Source organism: Salmo salar, chromosome ssa01 (genome assembly GCF_905237065.1).
Source record: "Salmo salar chromosome ssa01, Ssal_v3.1, whole genome shotgun sequence".
In the NCBI taxonomy this organism is placed as follows: domain Eukaryota; kingdom Metazoa; phylum Chordata; class Actinopteri; order Salmoniformes; family Salmonidae; genus Salmo; species Salmo salar.
Genome location: NC_059442.1, coordinates 52,418,098 through 52,436,742, shown reverse-complemented (window position 1 = coordinate 52,436,742; position 18,645 = coordinate 52,418,098). Strand labels below are relative to the sequence as shown.

Sequence of the window (18,645 nt, the reverse complement as noted above, 5' to 3'; positions counted from 1 at the left end):
GGCAGTCCAAGGAGGAACCATTGTGAGCCTCTCTTCCAACAACAAACACTAGGTGGCGACAAAGCAACCTAGCTAGCGAGTACTAGTTAATGTATACTTGCTAGCTAGCTGCAACAGTGGTTAACATTAAGCCCTGGACCAGTGCACTGACTGGTATGTGAGTAGTGCACTGATGCCCTGGAACAAAGCTACAGACTCAGGCAATACATGTGACCAACACACGTCTACAGGTTGCGCAAACATACCATCTGAGAAGCTAAAATACAATCTGAGATGCACATGCATTGAGGTTTGCAGACCAGGCGATTGCCTATTATATTGACAAGATAGTAAAGTGACCGCTCTAACGATGGAAATACATGTACTCAAAGATGGAAGGCAGGCGGGAGGAGGCTATATCAGTGGAACCATTCTAACCAATCGAGAGGGCAGATAAGTGTGTGAACAACAGGCCATAGAGATGTTTTTATTTTTTCTATTTCACCTTTATTTAACCAGGTAGGCCAGTTGAGGACAAGTTCTCATTTACAACTGTGACGTGGCCAAGATAAAGCAAAGCAGTGCGACAAAAACAACACAGTTACACATGGAATAAACAAACGTACAGTCAATAACACAATAGAAGAAATCTATATACAGTGTGTGCAAATTAGGTAAGATTAGGGAGGTAAGGCAATAAATAGGCCGTAGTGGCAAAGTAATTACAATTTAGCAATTAAACCCTGGAGTGATAGATGTGCAGAAGATGAATGTGCAAGTATAGATACTGGGGTGCAAAGGAGGAACTAAAAAAAGCAATATGGGGATGAGGTAGTTGGATGGGCATTTAGAGATGGGCTATGTACAGTTGCAGTGATCTGTGAGCTGCTCTGACAGCTGATGCTTAAAGTTAGTGAGGGAGATATAAGTCTCCAGCTTCAGTGATTTTTGCAATTCGTTCCAGTCATTAGCAGCAGAGAACTGGAAGGAAAGGCGGCCAAATGAGGAATAGGCTTTAGGGGTGACTAGTGAAATATACCTGCTGGAGCGCGTGCTAGGGGTGGGTGCTGCTATGGTGACCAGTGAGCTGAGATAAGGCGGAGCTTTACCTAGCAAAGACTTATAGATGACCTGGAGCCAGTGGGTTTGGCGACGAATATGAAGCGAGGGCAAGCCAACGAGAGCGTACAGGTTGCAGTGGTGGGTAGTATATGGGGCTTTGGTGACAAAACGGATGGCACTGTGATAGACTGCATCCAATTTGCTGATTAGAGTGTTGGAGGCTATTTTATAAATGACATCGCTGAAGTCAAGGATCGGTAGGATAGTCAGTTTTACGAGGGTATGTTCGGCAGCATGAGTGAAGGATGCTTTGTTGCGAAATAGGAAGCTGATTCTAGATTTAATTTTGGATTGGAGATGCTTAATGTGAGTCTGGAAGGAGAGTTTACAGTCTAACCAGACACCTAGGTATTTCTAATTGTCCACATATTCTAAGTCAGAACCGTCCAGAGTAGTGATGCTGGGCGGGCGGGCAGGTGTGGGCAGCAATCGGTTGAAGTGCATGTATTTAGTTTTACTTGCATTTAAGAGCAGTTGGAGGCCACGGAAGGAGAGTTGTATGGCATTGAAGCTCTTCTGGAGGTTAGTTAACACAGTGTCCAAAGAAGGGCCAGAAGTATACAGAATGGTGTCGTCTGCGTAGAGGTGGATCAGAGAATCACCAGTAGCAAGAGCGACATCATTGATGTATACAGAGAAAAGAGTCGGCCCGAGAATTGAACCCTGTGGCACCCCCATAGAGACTGCCAGAGGTCCGGACAACAGGCCCTCCGATTTGACACACTGAACTCTGTCTGAGAAGTAGTTGGTGAACCAGGCGAGGCAGTCATTTGAGAAACCAAGGCTGTTGAGTCTGCCGATAAGAATGTGGTGATTGACAGAGTCGAAAGCCTTGGCCAGGTCGATGAATACGGCTGCACAGTATTATCTTTTATCGATGGCGGTTATGATATCGTTTAGGACCTTGAGCGTGGCTGAGGTGCACCCATGACCAGCTCGGAAACCAGATTGTATAGCGGAGAAGGCACGGTGGGATTCTAAATGGTTGGTGATCTGTTTGTTAACTTGGCTTTCGAAGACCTTAGAAAGGCAGGGTAGGATAGATATAGGTCTGTAACAGTTTGGGTCTAGAGTGTTTCCCCCTTTGAAGAGGAGGATGACCGCGGCAGCTTTCCAATCTTTGGGGATCTCAGATGATACAAAAGAGAGTTTGAACAGGCTAGTAATAGGGGTTGCAACAATTGTGGCGGATAATTTTAGAAAGAGAGGGTCCAGATTGTCTAGCCCGGCTGATTTGTAGGGGTCCAGATTTTGCAACTCTTTCAGAACAACAGATAGAGGACTCATCTTTGTATCTGTGCCATTATAGCATCTGTGACAGCATTGAGGTTATCTCGATTTAAAAATAGTCAATTTTATTCTTCTTTATTGGCTGATTGCTCCCAACTCATAGGAATCCCCACCCAGTTGACTACTTCAAAATAGTGGAAGCCCTCAATGGCAATGTCCATGCTAAAATGTGTTTTATAAACTGGGTGGGTCGAGCCCTGAATGCTGATTGTCAGACAGCCGTGTACCACGGGTATGGTAAAACATTTCCTTTCACTGCTCTAATTACATTGGTAACCAGTTTATAATAGCAATAAGGCACCTCAGGGGTTTGCCGATGTTTACTGACACCAGCCATGTTCAACTCATCAGTTATTCTGCGCTCTGGCACACTCAGATTAGAGTGCTCAGAAATCGGAGTCGATAGCCAGAGGGAATGCACCCTTAAGCAATAAGGCCAGAGCAGGTGTGGTATATAGCCAATATACCACAGCTAGGGGCTGTGTCCAGGCACCCCACATTGCGTTGTGCATAAGAACAGCCCTTAGCCATTGTATATTAGCTATATACCACACCTGCTCTGGCCTTATTGCTTAAGGGTGCATTCCCTCTGGCTATCGACTCTGATTTCTGAGCACTCTAATCTGAGTGTGCCAGAGCGCAGAATAACTGATGAGTTGAACATGGCTGGTGTCAGTAAACATCGGCAAAGAGGCATAATTAAATTGTTGCCAGCAGCACAGTTACAGTCACCAACGCTCTGGATAACATGAACACAGCCTAACCAGCTCTGCTAGGGCAAGTAAAATGGTCAGAGTGAGGTGTTCTCTCATTTATGTCAGGAAGTAGCTAACAAGCTAGCTAACTTTAGCCAGTTAGCTTGGGTGCTTGGCTGCAGTTGTGATGTCAGAACACTCGGATCAACGCTACTCCTCAGCCAGAGAGTCCAGTGTGCGCTCTGAACATAAATTCAGAGCGAACGGACAATCTGATAATTATCTGAATTTACGCCCCCTGGCACTCCACAGTGAAATATCTGTGACGAGTCCTCTATCTGTTGCTATGACAACAGGCTATAAAGTCTTTTATTTTCTTCTGAAAGTTGCCAAAGTGCCTCGTACGTCCACTTATACCAGTGCATTCGTAACAACCTAACCATTACGAAACTTATATTCGAACAAATAAACCTCATGTAGAAATATATTTTTATTGTTGACCAAATTCGACACTCATTGAACTTCATACAACATTTCGTCACTTCGTGGGCAGTTTTTGGGCGGAGTAAAACCTCTCGCTGCTCTTCCTATGGACGGGAAGCCTTTTTGTACCAGCTGGGCCTGTGAATGGGATATAAACACTTTTCCATGGTGCAAAAAGTTATTCTCAATTTTTCCAGCTACAACTGTTTGTTACGAATCTGTGGTAAGTCGAGATCTGTCTAACACGCCAGTTAAATTGGTCATTTGCTAGGTAAGCCAACTAGTTAGTTAGCTAGTTAGCTAGCTAGCTAGAAGATACCGACCCTACCGCGCTTGTTTACGACGTGCACTGGGTCGGAACGCGTACCTCAATGCAGGGATGGGATATACCACTGTACTCCAAATGTTACCTTTATCCACACTGCTCCATCGAGAAGATTGAAATACTGCTAGCCACTATGTGAACAGAATATATCTTTTTTTATAAAGCTGTCCATTTTCCTAGCCTGGTCGCCTGCAAAACGTGCCCGCTAAATTTCCAGATCATCTCGTTTCAGTCGCGCTGCACTTAGTTATCCAGCCAGGTGTTATGAAAATATGCTCGGAGCGAGTAAAAAAAAAAGACAACCTTGAACACAAATGACAACAGTAATTTAGGGGACCATGACGCCGAGACTAGTGGGTAAATATATTCCAAAAACATTATCTTCCACTTTCGGACGTTAAATTCATAATCCCAACTGGAGTTCGGAAATGTGCCATATGGCTAAAATGTGAAGTTAGCTACTTGACATGACACATTGAATAAGTGAAGTTATGTGACGATCTCTTCAACACCAACTGGACTCGGGGGTAGATCCAGTACACTGACATTAATATGATATGTAATGTTTGGTATATTTACAGTCAGATAATAGACAGAACGTCTGCGCCCCGCCCGCATTGGGGGGAAATATCCCATTATCACCTTGGCCCACAACAAAAACGTTACCTTTTTCAAACACAATTTTCTTATTCTGTGCAGTTTTGAAAATTGCATTGCCTAATACAGACAGAAGCATGCCTGTTCCACTAAATATATGATCAAATATTTTATTTTCTCCGCATGATTGTTGATGACACTCCGATGTTCCGATGAAGGGAATTAAATAGTCTAATAATGCGCTCAACTCAGACAGCGTTGTGTAGCCTACAGTAGCTGCTGGCAAAGTAATTCAAAGCCTATTCTTTGTCACTCAGGATGTTACTTTCTAGTACTACAATGTTTTGCAATGTAATGTTACTAAAACAAAATCAGACAACCCCATAGTTGATATATTTACATAGTCGGCTTTTTGTGTGTGCTATGCGAGATAAATATTCCTCTTGAGATGCATTTAATGCTAGAGCCATAGGAAAGAAACATGTGTTCAAGCAGTCAATGCACATCAATTCTTAATGCAAACAACAGGAAAACACGTTTGAAAGCAGTTTTGGCCTTTGTTTAAAAAAACAGAGGGGGATCCCAGTTTTACATTGCTTTGACGTTTGTTCCTATACTCATTCAATTGTGGCATTCGAGAATGGTTTAAGGTGGCAGCGGACTCTGTTGCGTTCCACCCAGAGAGGAAGTCTGTTTTGTGTAGTGTATATCCACTGGGGGCTTGGGGAGCCAAAGTAGTTTACCATTCAAGAGGGGCTGAGGCACTCTTTGACTCTAGCTAGCGAAGACGTTTGAACTTCCGGATCTGGTATTATATGCCTGTTTACAAATGCTAGTTACATGCCAGGCTAGTCTGGTGTTCTATGCTTAATGACACTACTTTTTAGCCATAGAAGCAAACATGTCTCTAATTTGAATTGCATTTGCTAGAGCTTGTACTGCTATTACTACTCAAGAGGAGAAGGGGGGGTGGCAAGTAAATCCACTTAACACTTAGAGGGGATGATGGAGAATACACTTCTCTTGTCCAACCTCTGTGAAGCAGTGACGTGGAAAGACATTTTCAATACTTTCGGATGTCGGTTGCCAGATTTGCCGACTTGCCCCATACATCTCGCGCGAGAGAACTCACAGCTTGCCTGTAAGTGCTGCAGAAAGGCTGTCTGTGACCCTTTGGTGGTTTTAGCGAGTGGCAGAACACAGAAAAGTGTCGCAGAGTTAGGAATCTCAACAGTTTGTGCCATCATCATGGAAGTGTGCCACACTATCTGGCATGTCCCGAAGGAAGATTTTGTTGCTTAATGGGCCGAAATCGCCAGAGGTTCAGAGGACTGCTGGAATTATCCGTTTTGTGCATGAGCTGTCTACAGAAAACATGTTCAGATCCGGCAAGCTCGGGCAGCGATAACTACAACTAAGTTGGATTTTTCTCAATGATCCTGATGGCAGTCTGCGACGCAAGGTACCGACCAAATCCAGGTAAGATGCGCGAAATACATGTGACTATATACATTTATGTGAAAATTATACCAATATAAACATTGTAATGATATGCCTCACATAAAAGTGATCTGGCATCCCAATAAGAGGATAGGTCCTATGTCCAAAGTATAGGCTACACAGTTATGACAGTACACATTTGATAGCCTTCATGGTCCTTTTCAATACTAATGGTAACCCTTTTATTCAAAGGTTCTTCTGGCCTTGATGACACCAAGAAGATCTACAACTATTGCCACTCAGGAGCCAGAATCATTTCAAAGAACTGCTTTGGGATCCTTGCTGCCAGATGGAGGATTGTGAGATGAGCCCTTGAGGTTGCCCCAGAGAAAGCTGAGACCATTGCGAAGGCGTGTGTCGCCTTCCACAACTACCTTTGCATCACAGTCACTGACAACACAACACAGATTCATCAACACGGTACATCCACCTCACATTTGTTGACCACTCCACACCCACTGTAGACCTACTTCCAGAGCAGTGGAGACAAGGTTGTACAAGGCGACACCAGCTTCCTGGACCCAACAAACATGTCGGCAGAAAGGGCAACCAGAGTTGCAATAGACGTGTGCAACAACACAAAGGACTACATCCACACACCAGTTGGTCAAGTGTCTTTCCACGATGCTGCTTTCACACATGGAACCCTACAGTAAATGTTGGAGTGTGGTTTTGAAAACATGTCCACACGTACAGTACCAGTCAAAAGTTTGGACACACTTACTTATTCAAGGGTTTTTCTTTATTTTTACTATTTTATACATTGTAGAATAATAGTGAAGACATCAGAACTATGAAATAACACATATGGAATCATGTAGTAACCAAAGAAGTGTTAAACAAATCAAAATATATTTTATATTCTTCAAAGTAGCCACCCTTTGGTTTTATGACAGCATTGCACACTCTTGGCATTCTCTCAACCAGCTTCACCTGAAATGCTTTTCTAACAGTCTTGAAGGAGTTCCCACATATACTGAGCACTTATTGGCTGCTTTTCCTTCACTCTGCGGTCCAACTTATCCCAAACCATCTCGATTGGGTTGAGGTCGGGTGATTGTGGAGGCCAGGTCATCTGATGCAGCACACCATCACTCTCCTTATTGGTCAAATAGGCCTTACTTAGCCTGGAGGTGTGTTGGGTCATTGTCCTGTTGAAAAACAAATGATAGTCCCACTAAGCGCAAACCAGATGGGATGGTGTATCGCTGCAGAATGCTGTGGTATCCATGCTGGTTAAGTGTGCCTTGAATTGTAAATAAATCACAGACGGTATCACCAGCAAAGCACCATCACACCTCCTCCTCCATGCTTCACTGTGGGAACCACACATGCGGAGATCATATCTTCACCTGCTCTGCGTCTCACAAAGACACTGCGGTTGGAACCAAAAATCTCAAATTTGGACTCATCAGACCAAAGGACAGATTTCCACTGGTCTAATGTCCATTGCTTGTGTTTCCTGGCCCAAGCAAGTCTCCTCTTCTTATTGGTGTCCTTTTAGTAGTGGTTTCTTTGCAGCAATTTCACCATGAAGGCCTGATTCACAGTATCCTCTGAACAGTTGATGAGTTGTGTATGTTACTTGAACCCTGTGAAGCATTTATTTGGGCTGCAATCTGAGGTGCAGTAAACTCCAATGAACTTATCCTCTGCTGCAGAGGTAACTCTGGGTCTTCCGTTCCTGTGGCGGCCCTCATGAGAGCCAGTTTCATCATAGCGCTTGATGGTTTTTGCGACTGTATTTGAAGAAACTTTCAAAGTTCTTGAAATTGTCCACATTGACTGACCTTCATGTCTTGAAGTAATAATGGACTGTTGTTTCTCTTAGCTTATTTGAGCTGTTCTTGCCATAATATGGACTTGGTCTTTTACCAAATGGGGTTATCTTCTGTATACCACCCCTACTTTGTGACAGCACTGATTTGGTTCAAATGCATTAAGTTCCACAAATTAACTTTTAACAAGGCACACCTGTTAATTAAAATGCATTCCGGGTGACTACGTCATGAAGCTGGTTAAGAGAATGCCAAGAAAGTTTTTCATATTTTTTGGGAGACTAGACCCTCAAGGCATTTGCCTTAACTTGGGTCGTGTTGTGTCCTTTCAATGAGATCTTTCCTGCTATGTTGAATGGCTGTCCAGCTGTAGACAGTAAGGCTAGACCCCCAAGCCCTCATCTACATAACTCCTGTACAAAGCAGTACAATTTTACTGAGTGTCTGTTTCAAACACAAGTACAAATAACCAGACAAATACTTTTTTAGATATTTATTTACTATCACCAGAGAAAAATAGTGCAATGTAATACACTGGGGGGGGGGTTAGCCCCTCCCCCAGTAAATTACCCACCACCGTAACGTGTGAAGAAGAAAGCAAGGGCCAGCCAACGAGAGCGTACAGGTTGCAGTGGTGGGTAGTATATGGGGCTTTGGTGGCAAAACAGATGGCACTGTGATAGACTTCATCCAATTTGTTGAGTTGAGTGTTGGAGGCTATTTTGTAGATGACATCGCCGAAGTCGAGAATCGGTAGGATGGTCAGTTTTACGAGGGTATGTTTGGCAGCATGAGTGAAGGATGCTTTGTTTTGCGAAATAGGAAGACGATTCTAGATTTAATTTTGGATTGGAGATGCTTAATGTGAGTCTAGAAGGAGCGTTTACAATCTAGCCAGACACCTAGGTAGTTAGAATATGTGGACAACTATAAGTCAGAACCGTCCAGAGTAGTGATGCTGGACGGGCGGGCAGGTGCGGGCAGCGATCGGTTGAAGAGCATGCATTTAGTTTCACTTGCATTTTAAGAGCATTTGGAGGCCACGGAAGGAGAGTTGTATGGCATTGAAGCTCGTCTGGAGGTTAGTTAACAGTGTCCAAAGAAGGGCCAGAAGTATACAGAATGGTGCCGTCTGCGTAGAGGTGGATCAGAGACTCAGCAGTAGCAAGAGCGACATCATTGATATATACAGAGAAAAGATTCAGCCCGAGAATTGAACCCTGTGGCACCCCCATAGAGACTGCCAGAGGTCCGGACAACAGGCCCTCCGATTTGACACACTGAACTCTATCAGAAAAGTAGTTGGTGAACCAGATGAGGCAGTCATTTGAGAAACCAAGGCTGTTGAGTCTGCCGATAAGAATGTGGTGATTGACAGAGTCGAAAGCCTTGGCCAGGTCGATGAATACAGCTGCACAGTAATGTCTCTTATGGATGGCGGTTATGATATTGTTTAGGACCTTGAGCGTGGCTGAGGTGCACCCATGACCAGCTCTGAAACCAGATTGCATCGCGGAGAAGGTACGGTGGGATTCAAAATGGTCGGTAATCTGTTTGTTAACTTGGCTTTCGAAGACCTTAGAAAGGCTGGGTAGGATAGATATAGGTCTGTCGCAGTTTGGGTCTAGAGTGTCTCCCCCGTTGAAGAGGGGGATGATCGCGGCAGCTTTCCAATCTTTGGGAATCTCTGACAATACGAAAGAGGTTGAACAGACTAGTAATAGGGGTTGCAACAATTTCGACAGATCATTTTAGAAAGAGAGGGTCCAGATTGCCTAGCCCGGCTGATTTGTAGGGGTCCAGATTTTGCAGCTCTTTCAGAACATCAGCTATCTGGATTTGGGTGAAGAAGAAATGGGGGAGGCTTGGGCAAGTTGCTGTGGGGGGTGCGGTGCTGTTGACTGGGGTAGGGGTAGCCAGGTGGAAAGAACTTTTTTGAATTTGTGCTACAGGATGCAAATTTCTGTTTGAAAAGCTTTTCAAACTGCCTGTGTATATTGGTTCTTCACTTCCCTGAAAAGTTGCATATCACAGGGGCTATTCGATGCTAATGCAGTACGCCACTGGATGTTTTTGTGCTGGTCAAGGGCAGTTGGGTCTGGAGTGAACAAAGGGCTATATCAGTTCCTGGTTCTACATTTTTTGAATGGGGCATGCTTATTTAAATTTGTAAGGAAGACACTTTTGACTCAAGACATTTCAGCTTTTCATTTAATTAATTAGTAAAACATTTTAAAAACATAATTCCACTTCGACATTATGTGGTATTTTGTGTAGGCCAGTGACAAATACAAATCTCAATTTAATCAATTTTAAATTCAGGTCGATTTGTACATTGAACAGCGCAGCAGCTTTTTGGTATGTTTTTGTGATTTCTGTATAAATAAACATCGATGACAAAGATGGCTCTTCTACAATGTGGGTCATTGGGAAATAATGTTAGTTTTCCCCAATTTTGTCGAGGGGAATTCCATCTTATGATGACTATGTATTTATTTGTGGATGTCAATCATCGATTTCGTATGATATGTTACTACAAATTGCAATTCGTACAATATGTTACGAAGTCCAATTTGTTGTAGCCAACTTTAGGCGGTTTGCTAGCTAATGCTAACGTTAGCTAGGTGGATAATGTTAGCTAGGTTAGGGGTTAAGGTTAGGTGTTTGGTTAAGGCTAGGGGAAGGGTTAACTAACATGCTAGTAGTTTTAAAGTAGCTGAAAAGTAATAAGTTGCTAAAGTTGTCTGTGAGATTCGAACGGCAACCCTGACCAACCACCCTCTTTCGTTTTTGCCTTATGTAACCTTCTGTCTTAATGTAACCATACCAAATGTAACATATCATACAAATTTGAGTGTCCCAGATTTACTATGTTAAGTCTAGTCTATGAGACCAGGCTGTCAACACAACTTTATAAAATGACTGTCTTCTCTCTCTGTGTGTGTGTTATTGTTTGCCTGGCTGCTTCTTGGGTCATGCATTTTTAATGAGTCCTGTCCCCCATTTCTCAAACAGGTTGGAGCACGCCAGGCATGAGTGGTGCACACCTAGGCGAGTGGCAGAGGAGGTCCTTTGACATTTCATCTGGCACCTGCGCACCTGAGCAGACGGCAGACGCCTATCGGGCACACATCCTCGCCATTCAATATGCATGGGCGAGCTCCCAGCTCTCTCAGGCTGGCACGGCCAGCCTGCTCAGGACTTACTCTGAGCGCTATGCCGCAGTGCTGGACTCGGACGACCCTCGCACGGGGCTTAACAACTATGCAGAGAGCGCACTGCACCTGGCCCGCAGTCAGAGGAACCACAGCGACAAATGGGAGTCGTCCCTGACAACTGCAAATGTGCTGGAGCTGCCGTGCGTGCAGAAGATGATTCAGGCTGGGACAAGGGGTGGAAAGTCCCTGGTGACACCTGCAGATGTTAACGTCACTGTTGGACAAGAGAGCAGAGGTAGCTCCCTGCCTGTTTCCTCCACTGGACTCAGAGCTGCAGAGCCTCCATTCAACCCCCTGGGACCCACATCATGGCCCAAGGCTGCGGGCAACAGCACTTTCAGCAATTTACAGAGTATTACTGCAGAGAGACCAAGAGGCCCTGAGGGATTCCCCAGCCACCCCAATTCCTCTGCTGGCCCCTCAGGAAGTGCTCAGTCTCTGTTTGGCCAGCACTCCTCAGCTCCACCACATCCAGGCCCTGAAGCGAACCAGTCTGTCTTCTTCAACACTAACCACTCCAAGAGGAAGACATTCTATAACTCCTGTGGAGAGAGTGGCAGAGGGGGGGCATCTAGAGGGCAAGACCCACGTGGTGGTGGCACTAACTTCAAAACTGCAAGGGAGCAGTTTATTGTTGATCAGCAGAAAAAGCACTCCCACCAGCCCCAGAGAGCTCAGCAGCCCCCTGGGACGGTGGTTGCCATGGGGAATGCCACGAAGAAGTCACTGGGGGCCAACAGGCCACGGGGGACATTTTCCAAATTTGTGTCCCCAATGCCAAGGCAGGAGGACAAGGAGGGTGGGGTCGGTAGCAACAATGCCCAGGAGACTCAGCCAGTAGACGAGCGTCTGAAAAACTTTGAGCCAAAGATCATCGAGCTGATCATGAGTGAAATTATGGACCACGGGCCGCCCGTAGCCTGGGATGACATTGCTGGCCTGGAGTTTGCCAAAGCCACCATCAAGGAGATTGTTGTGTGGCCTATGCTCCGTCCTGACATCTTCACTGGCCTCCGTGGTCCACCCAAAGGCATCCTCCTATTTGGGCCCCCGGGGACAGGAAAAACTCTGATTGGGAAGTGCATCGCTTGCCAGTCAGGCGCCACCTTCTTCAGCATCAGCGCCTCCTCTCTCACCTCAAAGTGGGTGGGGGAGGGAGAGAAAATGGTGAGAGCACTCTTCGCCATTGCCCGCTGCAACCAGCCAGCAGTCATCTTCATCGACGAGATAGACTCTCTGCTGTCCCAGCGTACGGACGGGGAGCACGAGTCATCCCGGCGGATAAAGACTGAGTTCCTGGTTCAGCTGGACGGGGCGGCCACCTCAGCCGACGACCGCATCCTGGTGGTGGGGGCCACCAACCGCCCTCAGGAGATAGACGAGGCGGCTCGGCGCCGCCTTGCCAAACGCCTATACATCCCCCTTCCCGAGGCAGCCGCAAGACGGCAGATAGTCTCTAACCTCATGGCCTGCGAGAAAAGCCAGCTGGAAGAGGAAGAGCTGGAGAACGTGGTCACAGGGACGGAGGGCTTTTCCGGGGCCGATATGACAGGACTGTGCCGGGAGGCAGCGCTAGGCCCCATCCGGAGCATCCAGCTCAGTGACATTGCCACCATCACCCCGGACCAGGTACGGCCCATCCACCACTGTGACTTCCAGGAGGCCCTGAGGATCGTGAGGCCCAGCGTCTCAGCCAAAGACCTGGAGCTCTATGAGGAGTGGAACAATACTTTTGGTTGTGGTCGTTGATCAGGGAAGCGGTATGGACTCACATTACACATATTAGCCTATATTTGCTATTTACTGCTGTTGGGGATTTATTTAGTTTATGTTGAGTAAATAAAATTGCATTTTAGATTTCCCGCAACAGACTCCACCATAAAATGAGACTATTTTAATAATCTGTCTCAATGTTAACTTGATTTTTCATTTACTAATCCATGGCAAAATGTTTATTTCCAAATATAGGCTATTTGTTTTTCTACACTGTTGATTCACTAAATAAGATGTTGGTGTAAGTAATATGTTCCTAATAAATTTGCTAAATGTTTTCTATTGCGTTGCACAGCAAACAGGTTTTCCTTTGTAACACAGAGAGGAAATGTGACAGTGTTTTTCTGAGGACGGATTACGGGAAATATTCCCTATTCACTCCATTAGCTAGCTACCTGTTTATCCAAAGCAGATGAAATCAGGCCTACATCAGCTTTCAGTTTCTTGTCATCATCAATGAGGCCTAGTGTCTCCCTGTCACTTGCATATTTTCATCCCTTACAGTTTACATTCAACCTCGACCTTTGATCTGGCAAAATTACTCCACCTCAACAATTCCATTTGGCGAAAGCAGACCTGCCAACACGCACGCATTTTGCGTACCAACTACGCAATTCTCTGTCCATGTATGCAGGTATGAGGTCTGAGTTAAAAGTGCGCAGAAATGAATAGGGCCTGATTTATTTTATTTACATTTTAATAAAAAATAAATCCACTGAGTAAATCTAACATCCTGATTCTCGAGCTGCAACACACAGACGTGTATGGAGTTTGTGTCAACGGACATGGAGAATAAAACATCATTATACGATTAGTTGTATTTTCCACCTAACATTACGAGGATCACACATCCTGGTAGACAGTAACTGTAATTATGATCCACGTCACAAAAAGCATTACAAAAGTATAATAAAAAATAAATAGAAAAATCTTGGCATTAAATGGAGTCGGGAGTTTAGAAGATTGGGCGATGAAGAATGAATGAGTGTCCGGTATCAGCTATAGAGGCAATGCTTCTAAAATGCCTTTGCATTAGATTTGAGATTTTGTCAATTTCGAAAATCTGAATTGATGTATGCGCTGCAAAGAAATACAATAAGCACCTTTACGTAGGCTGAAACACCGGACTCTTCTAGCGAACAGTGTTCAGATTCCCTTTGCGGTAACCAGTCTGTATCGACGCGATCATTTTGTTTTTATGTTTTCAAAATGATTTAGCTTTTAGTGTTGATTAGGAGCCGTGTCTAAAACTTGTGAGCTGGCCCTAGTGATTGGCCCTGTTTGTAAGGTGACAAGCGTTCCTCTGCTTTAGAGACTAAACCTGGGGACCAAGGCAAGCTGGATCTGAAGACTTTCTATGCAGATGTCAGAAAATAATTGTATTTTGCAGTAGACTACATGTTGCTGAATTTACATTTGGAGATGTGCTCCTTCAGCATGCAGTGGTCGCTGACATTGCCAAAAGGCAGACTGTCAAGTTCTCATCCCTCAACCTTTTCATGGCATGCTTTCCCTGCATTATTCCTGAGGGAGCCCTTGTTGATCTGGTGGAGATGAGTTTAGACTCTATCAGGCAACAACCTCTGAGCAGAGTCTGGTGAACATGTGCACGGATCAGGCCTAGAGAGACATCGGCACAATGAAAAGGGGGGGCAGCCTTGTCTACTCCCACCTTTCGGCTGTGATGCTAGGGATATTGGTCATATTCCACAGCAATGCAGACTGTGAATGAATATTCAGTCTCGTTTCCAAGAACAAAACCCAGTACAGAGACTCCCTCAGTACAGACATGCTGAGTCCCCTCGTTACCAAGAAGGTTTCAACGATTGCCAGAGGAACTGTTTTCCACAGAGAAGTCTACCCTGATGCCCTGCTGCGTAAGGCTAAATCTGCTAGCTACCAGGCAAATCTGTCTAGGTAATGATTTCCTGAACATTTGAAGGTCTCCAGAAGATTTGTTCTCGCCCACTGTTTCCTATCATAGGTTTTTCGGTTTTATTATGGATAACATGTTTTATTTGATACTGATGCTCTTCTTCAAACATTTGTTCTTATCATATTAGAGTTTTTTTTATTTTATTTTTTTATGTTTTATCGTGGATGCGACGTTTCTACATTTTGTACCTAAACAAATAACTTATTTTGTTTAATAAAGTAAAACAACTCCAAGAATAAAGGCCCTTTGTATCTTCTTTGTAATTATGTCTTGTTAGTGACTTTTATCATGTGTAAATGGAATGCTGTCAAGAATACTTGATTTGGTACAATTCTATAATTGCGATCAGACTCACAAACGGCACGCGCACGAGCGTGCAGGGGAAAGAAAACCCCAATTCGGCGAGTGCTATGCAGGTGAGTTGTATCTCCAATTTTCCACGTGCGTCTGGTACTCTAAAAAGCTGGACAGGGTTGGCAGGTCTGCGAAAGGCACATGCATACTCAGATGAACTAGCTCTCGTTCAGGCAAATAAGTGCATTCAGGCTATCCGGAAGGCCAAAGTTAGTTACTTTAAGGCGCAGTTCTCTCTCTGTGGATCTAACCCCAAGAAGTTCTGGAAAACGGTTACAGACCTGGAGAATAAACCCTCCTCCTCACAGCTGCCCATGTCCCTTAATGTTGATGATGTGGTTGTTACTGACAAGGAGCACATGGCTGAGTTCTTTTAATCACCACTTCATTAATTCAGGATTCCTATTTGACTCAGCCATGCCTCCTTGCCCATCTAACATTTCCTCATCTCCCACTCCTTCTATTGCGACAAGCTCTGATGCTCCTCCCTCTTTTCCCCCTGCCCCACTACAAAGTTTCTCCCTGCAGGCGGTAACTGAGTCCGAGGTGCTAAGGGAGCTCCTTAAACTTGACCCCCCCAAAAAAAAAACATCTGGATCAGATGGTTTAGACCCTTTCTTCTTTAAGGTTGCTGCCCCTATCATCACCAAGCCTATCTCTGACCTTTTTAACCTGTCTCTCCTCTCTGGGGAGGTTCCTATTGCTTGGAAGGCAGCCACGGCGCATCCTTTATTTAAGGGGGAGATCAAGCTGATCCTAACTGTTATAGGCCAATTTCTATTTTGCCCTGTTTATCAAAAGTATTGGAAAAACATGTCAATAATCAACTGACTGGCTTTCTTCATGTTTTATCGTATTCTCTCTGGTATGCAATTTGGTTTCAGCTCCGGTTATGGATGTGTCACTGCATCCTTAAAGGTCCTAAATTATGTCACTATTGCCTTTATTCTAAGCAATATTGTGCTGCTATTGTTATTGACTAGTCTTATGCTTTTTGATACGGTAGACAATTCCATTCTTGTGGGAGTATTGGTGTCTCTGAGGGGTCTTTGGCCTGGTTTCCTAACTACCACTCTCAAAGAGTGCAGTGTATAAATTCAGAACATCTGTTGTCTCAGCCACTACCTGTCACCAAGGGAGTACGCCAAGGCTCGATCCTAGGCCCCACTCTCTTCTCATTATACATCAACAACATAGCTCAGGAAGTAGGAAGCTCTCTCATCCATTTATACGCAGATGATAATCTTATACTCAGCTGGCCCCTCCCCGGATTTTGTGTTAAACGCTCTACAACAAAGCTGTCTTAGTGTCCAACAGGCTTTCTCTGCCCTTTAACCTTGTTCTAAACACCTCCAAAACAAATGGTCATGTGGTTTGGTAAGAAGAATGCCCCTCTCCCCACCGGTGTGATTGCTACCTCCTGAGGGTTTAGAGCTTGATACAAGTTCTTGGGAGTATGGCTAGACACTGTCCTCTCAGCACATATCAAAGCTGCAGGCTAAGGTTAATCTAGACTTGGTTTCCTCTTTCATAATCGCTCCTCTTTCACACAGCTGCCAAACAACCCTGATTCAGATGACCATTCTACCCATGCTAGATTACGGAGACGTAATTTATAGATGGACAGGTAAGGGTGCTCTCGAGCGGCTAGATGTTCTTTACCATTCGGCCATCAGATTTGCCACCAATGCTCCTTATAGGACACATCACTGCACTCTATACTCCTCTGTAAACTCGGTTATCTCTGTATACCCGTCGCAAGACCCACTGGTTGATGCTTATTTATAAAACCCTCTTAGGCCTCACTCCCCCCTATCTGAGATATCTACTGCAGCCCTCATCCTCCACATACAACATCTGTTCTGCCAGTCACATTTTGTTAAAGGTCCCGAAAGAACACACATCCCTGGGTCGCTTCTCTTTTCAGTTCACTGCAGCTAGCAACTGGAATGAGCTGCAAAAAAACCACTCAAACTGGACAGTTTTATCTCCATCTCTTCATTCAAAGACTCAATCATGGACACTTACTGACAGTTGTGGCTGCGTCACCTGATGTATTGTCTCTACCTTCTTGCCCTTTGTGCTGTTGTCTGTGCCTAATTGTTTGTACTATGTTTTGTGCTGCTGCCATGTTGTGTTGCTACCATGTTGTTGTGTTGCTTCTATGCTGTGTCCTCGTGTTGCTGCCATGCTATGTTGTTGTCTTAAGTCTCTCTTTATGTTGTGGTGTCTCTTGCCGTGATGTGTTGTCCTATATTTTTATTTTTAATCCCAGTCCCCGCAGGAGGCCTTTTGGTAGGCCGTCATTGTAAATAAGAATTTGACTTAAATAAAATAAAAACGAATTCTCAAACGGAGAATCCAAAATGTTCCTGAAACATTGACTTAATTAATGGATGGGAGTATTCTGATCTAATGATAAGGCTTGCCCACTGATCTGCCTTGTATTGCCTCTGCCTGTCACGGTGACCGTATGCTATTAAGCTGGTATGTGACAGGAAAACTGTAATTGAATGTTTCTGTAAGAATCCATATTTTAATGATCCCAAAACAAGTACTTTTTGTATCCTGCTCATCTCACTAAGCTATTCAGGTATGTTTCACCAAATGCAAGACTGTCTGTCCTCCCCTTAAAGCTGAAACTTGCCCTCTCTGCCAAGTCTTAGTTCTCCAGATGTACAAGGAGTCAACAGAGATTTTGAATGTAGTTTAAGTTGAATGTCTTTCTGTAAATAGACTGTCACTGGTTGAGAAGGAGACGGTTAAAGATTGTGCACACAATTTTCATAAAACAATCTTTGAAAAACTGGAAGACCATGAAAAGGTTTCATGTATTTTTCATTATATTTTTGTCAAGTCGCTGATTAATATTTCAGAGTTCTGGCGTTGGCTGCAGTATTGAAACTTTGTAAAATCAGCCAGCAATGCAAGTAGTGCGCACATGCCAGAGGGTTGGTGGAAGCTTGTCAGAACAGCAAGGCTCCCCACAGCCGGACCGGGACAGATACACAGAATTCCTCTGGTGCTGGGATGGCAGATCCAGACACTTGACACCCAGAATAATGTCATATTCTACCATCATGTACAGTGGCAAGAAGAAATATGTGAACCCTTTGGAAATACCTGGATTTCTGCATAAATTGGTCATAACATTTGATCTGATCTTCATCTAGGTCACAACAATAGACAAATACAGTCTTCTTAAACTAATAAAACACAAACAATTATACGTTTTCATGTCTTTATTGAACACCCCGTGTAACATTCACAGTGTAGGGTGGGAAAAGTATGTGAACCCTTGGATTTAATAACTGGTTGACCCTCCTTTGGCAGCAATAACCTCAACTAAACGTTTTCTGTAGTTGCGGATCAGACCTGCACAACGGTCAGGAGGAATTTTGGACCATTCCTCTTTACAAAACAGTTCAGCAATATTCTTGGGATGTCTGGTGTGAACTGCTCTTTTGAGGTAATCTCAATCGAGTTGAGGTCAGGATTCTGACTGGGCCACTCCAGAAGGAATATTTTCTTCTGTTGAAGCCATTCTGTTGTTGATTTACTTATTTGTTTTGGGTTGTTGTCCTGTTGCATCAGC

The 18,645-nt window shown here is 44.4% G+C and overlaps 1 protein-coding gene across 3 annotated transcripts; it reads left to right on the top strand.

The window, feature by feature from the left end:
- The first annotated feature begins 3,469 nt into the window (after positions 1–3,469).
- Positions 3,470–13,042, top strand: fignl1 (fidgetin-like 1). 3 transcript variants are annotated; one of them, XM_045719457.1, is made up of 3 exons: positions 5,480–5,970; positions 6,184–6,411; positions 10,785–13,042. In XM_045719457.1, exon 3 carries the CDS (start codon positions 10,802–10,804, stop codon positions 12,734–12,736), a length of 1,935 nt encoding a protein of 644 aa, XP_045575413.1. In that variant the 5' UTR covers positions 5,480–5,970; positions 6,184–6,411; positions 10,785–10,801; the 3' UTR covers positions 12,737–13,042. The 3 variants fall into 3 exon arrangements, with proteins under 3 accessions (XP_014055255.1, XP_045575409.1, XP_045575413.1); XM_014199780.2 differs by lacking the exons at positions 5,480–5,970; positions 6,184–6,411 and adding an exon at positions 3,470–3,792; XM_045719453.1 differs by lacking the exons at positions 5,480–5,970; positions 6,184–6,411 and adding an exon at positions 3,832–4,251.
- Positions 13,043–18,645: the final 5,603 nt, after the last annotated feature.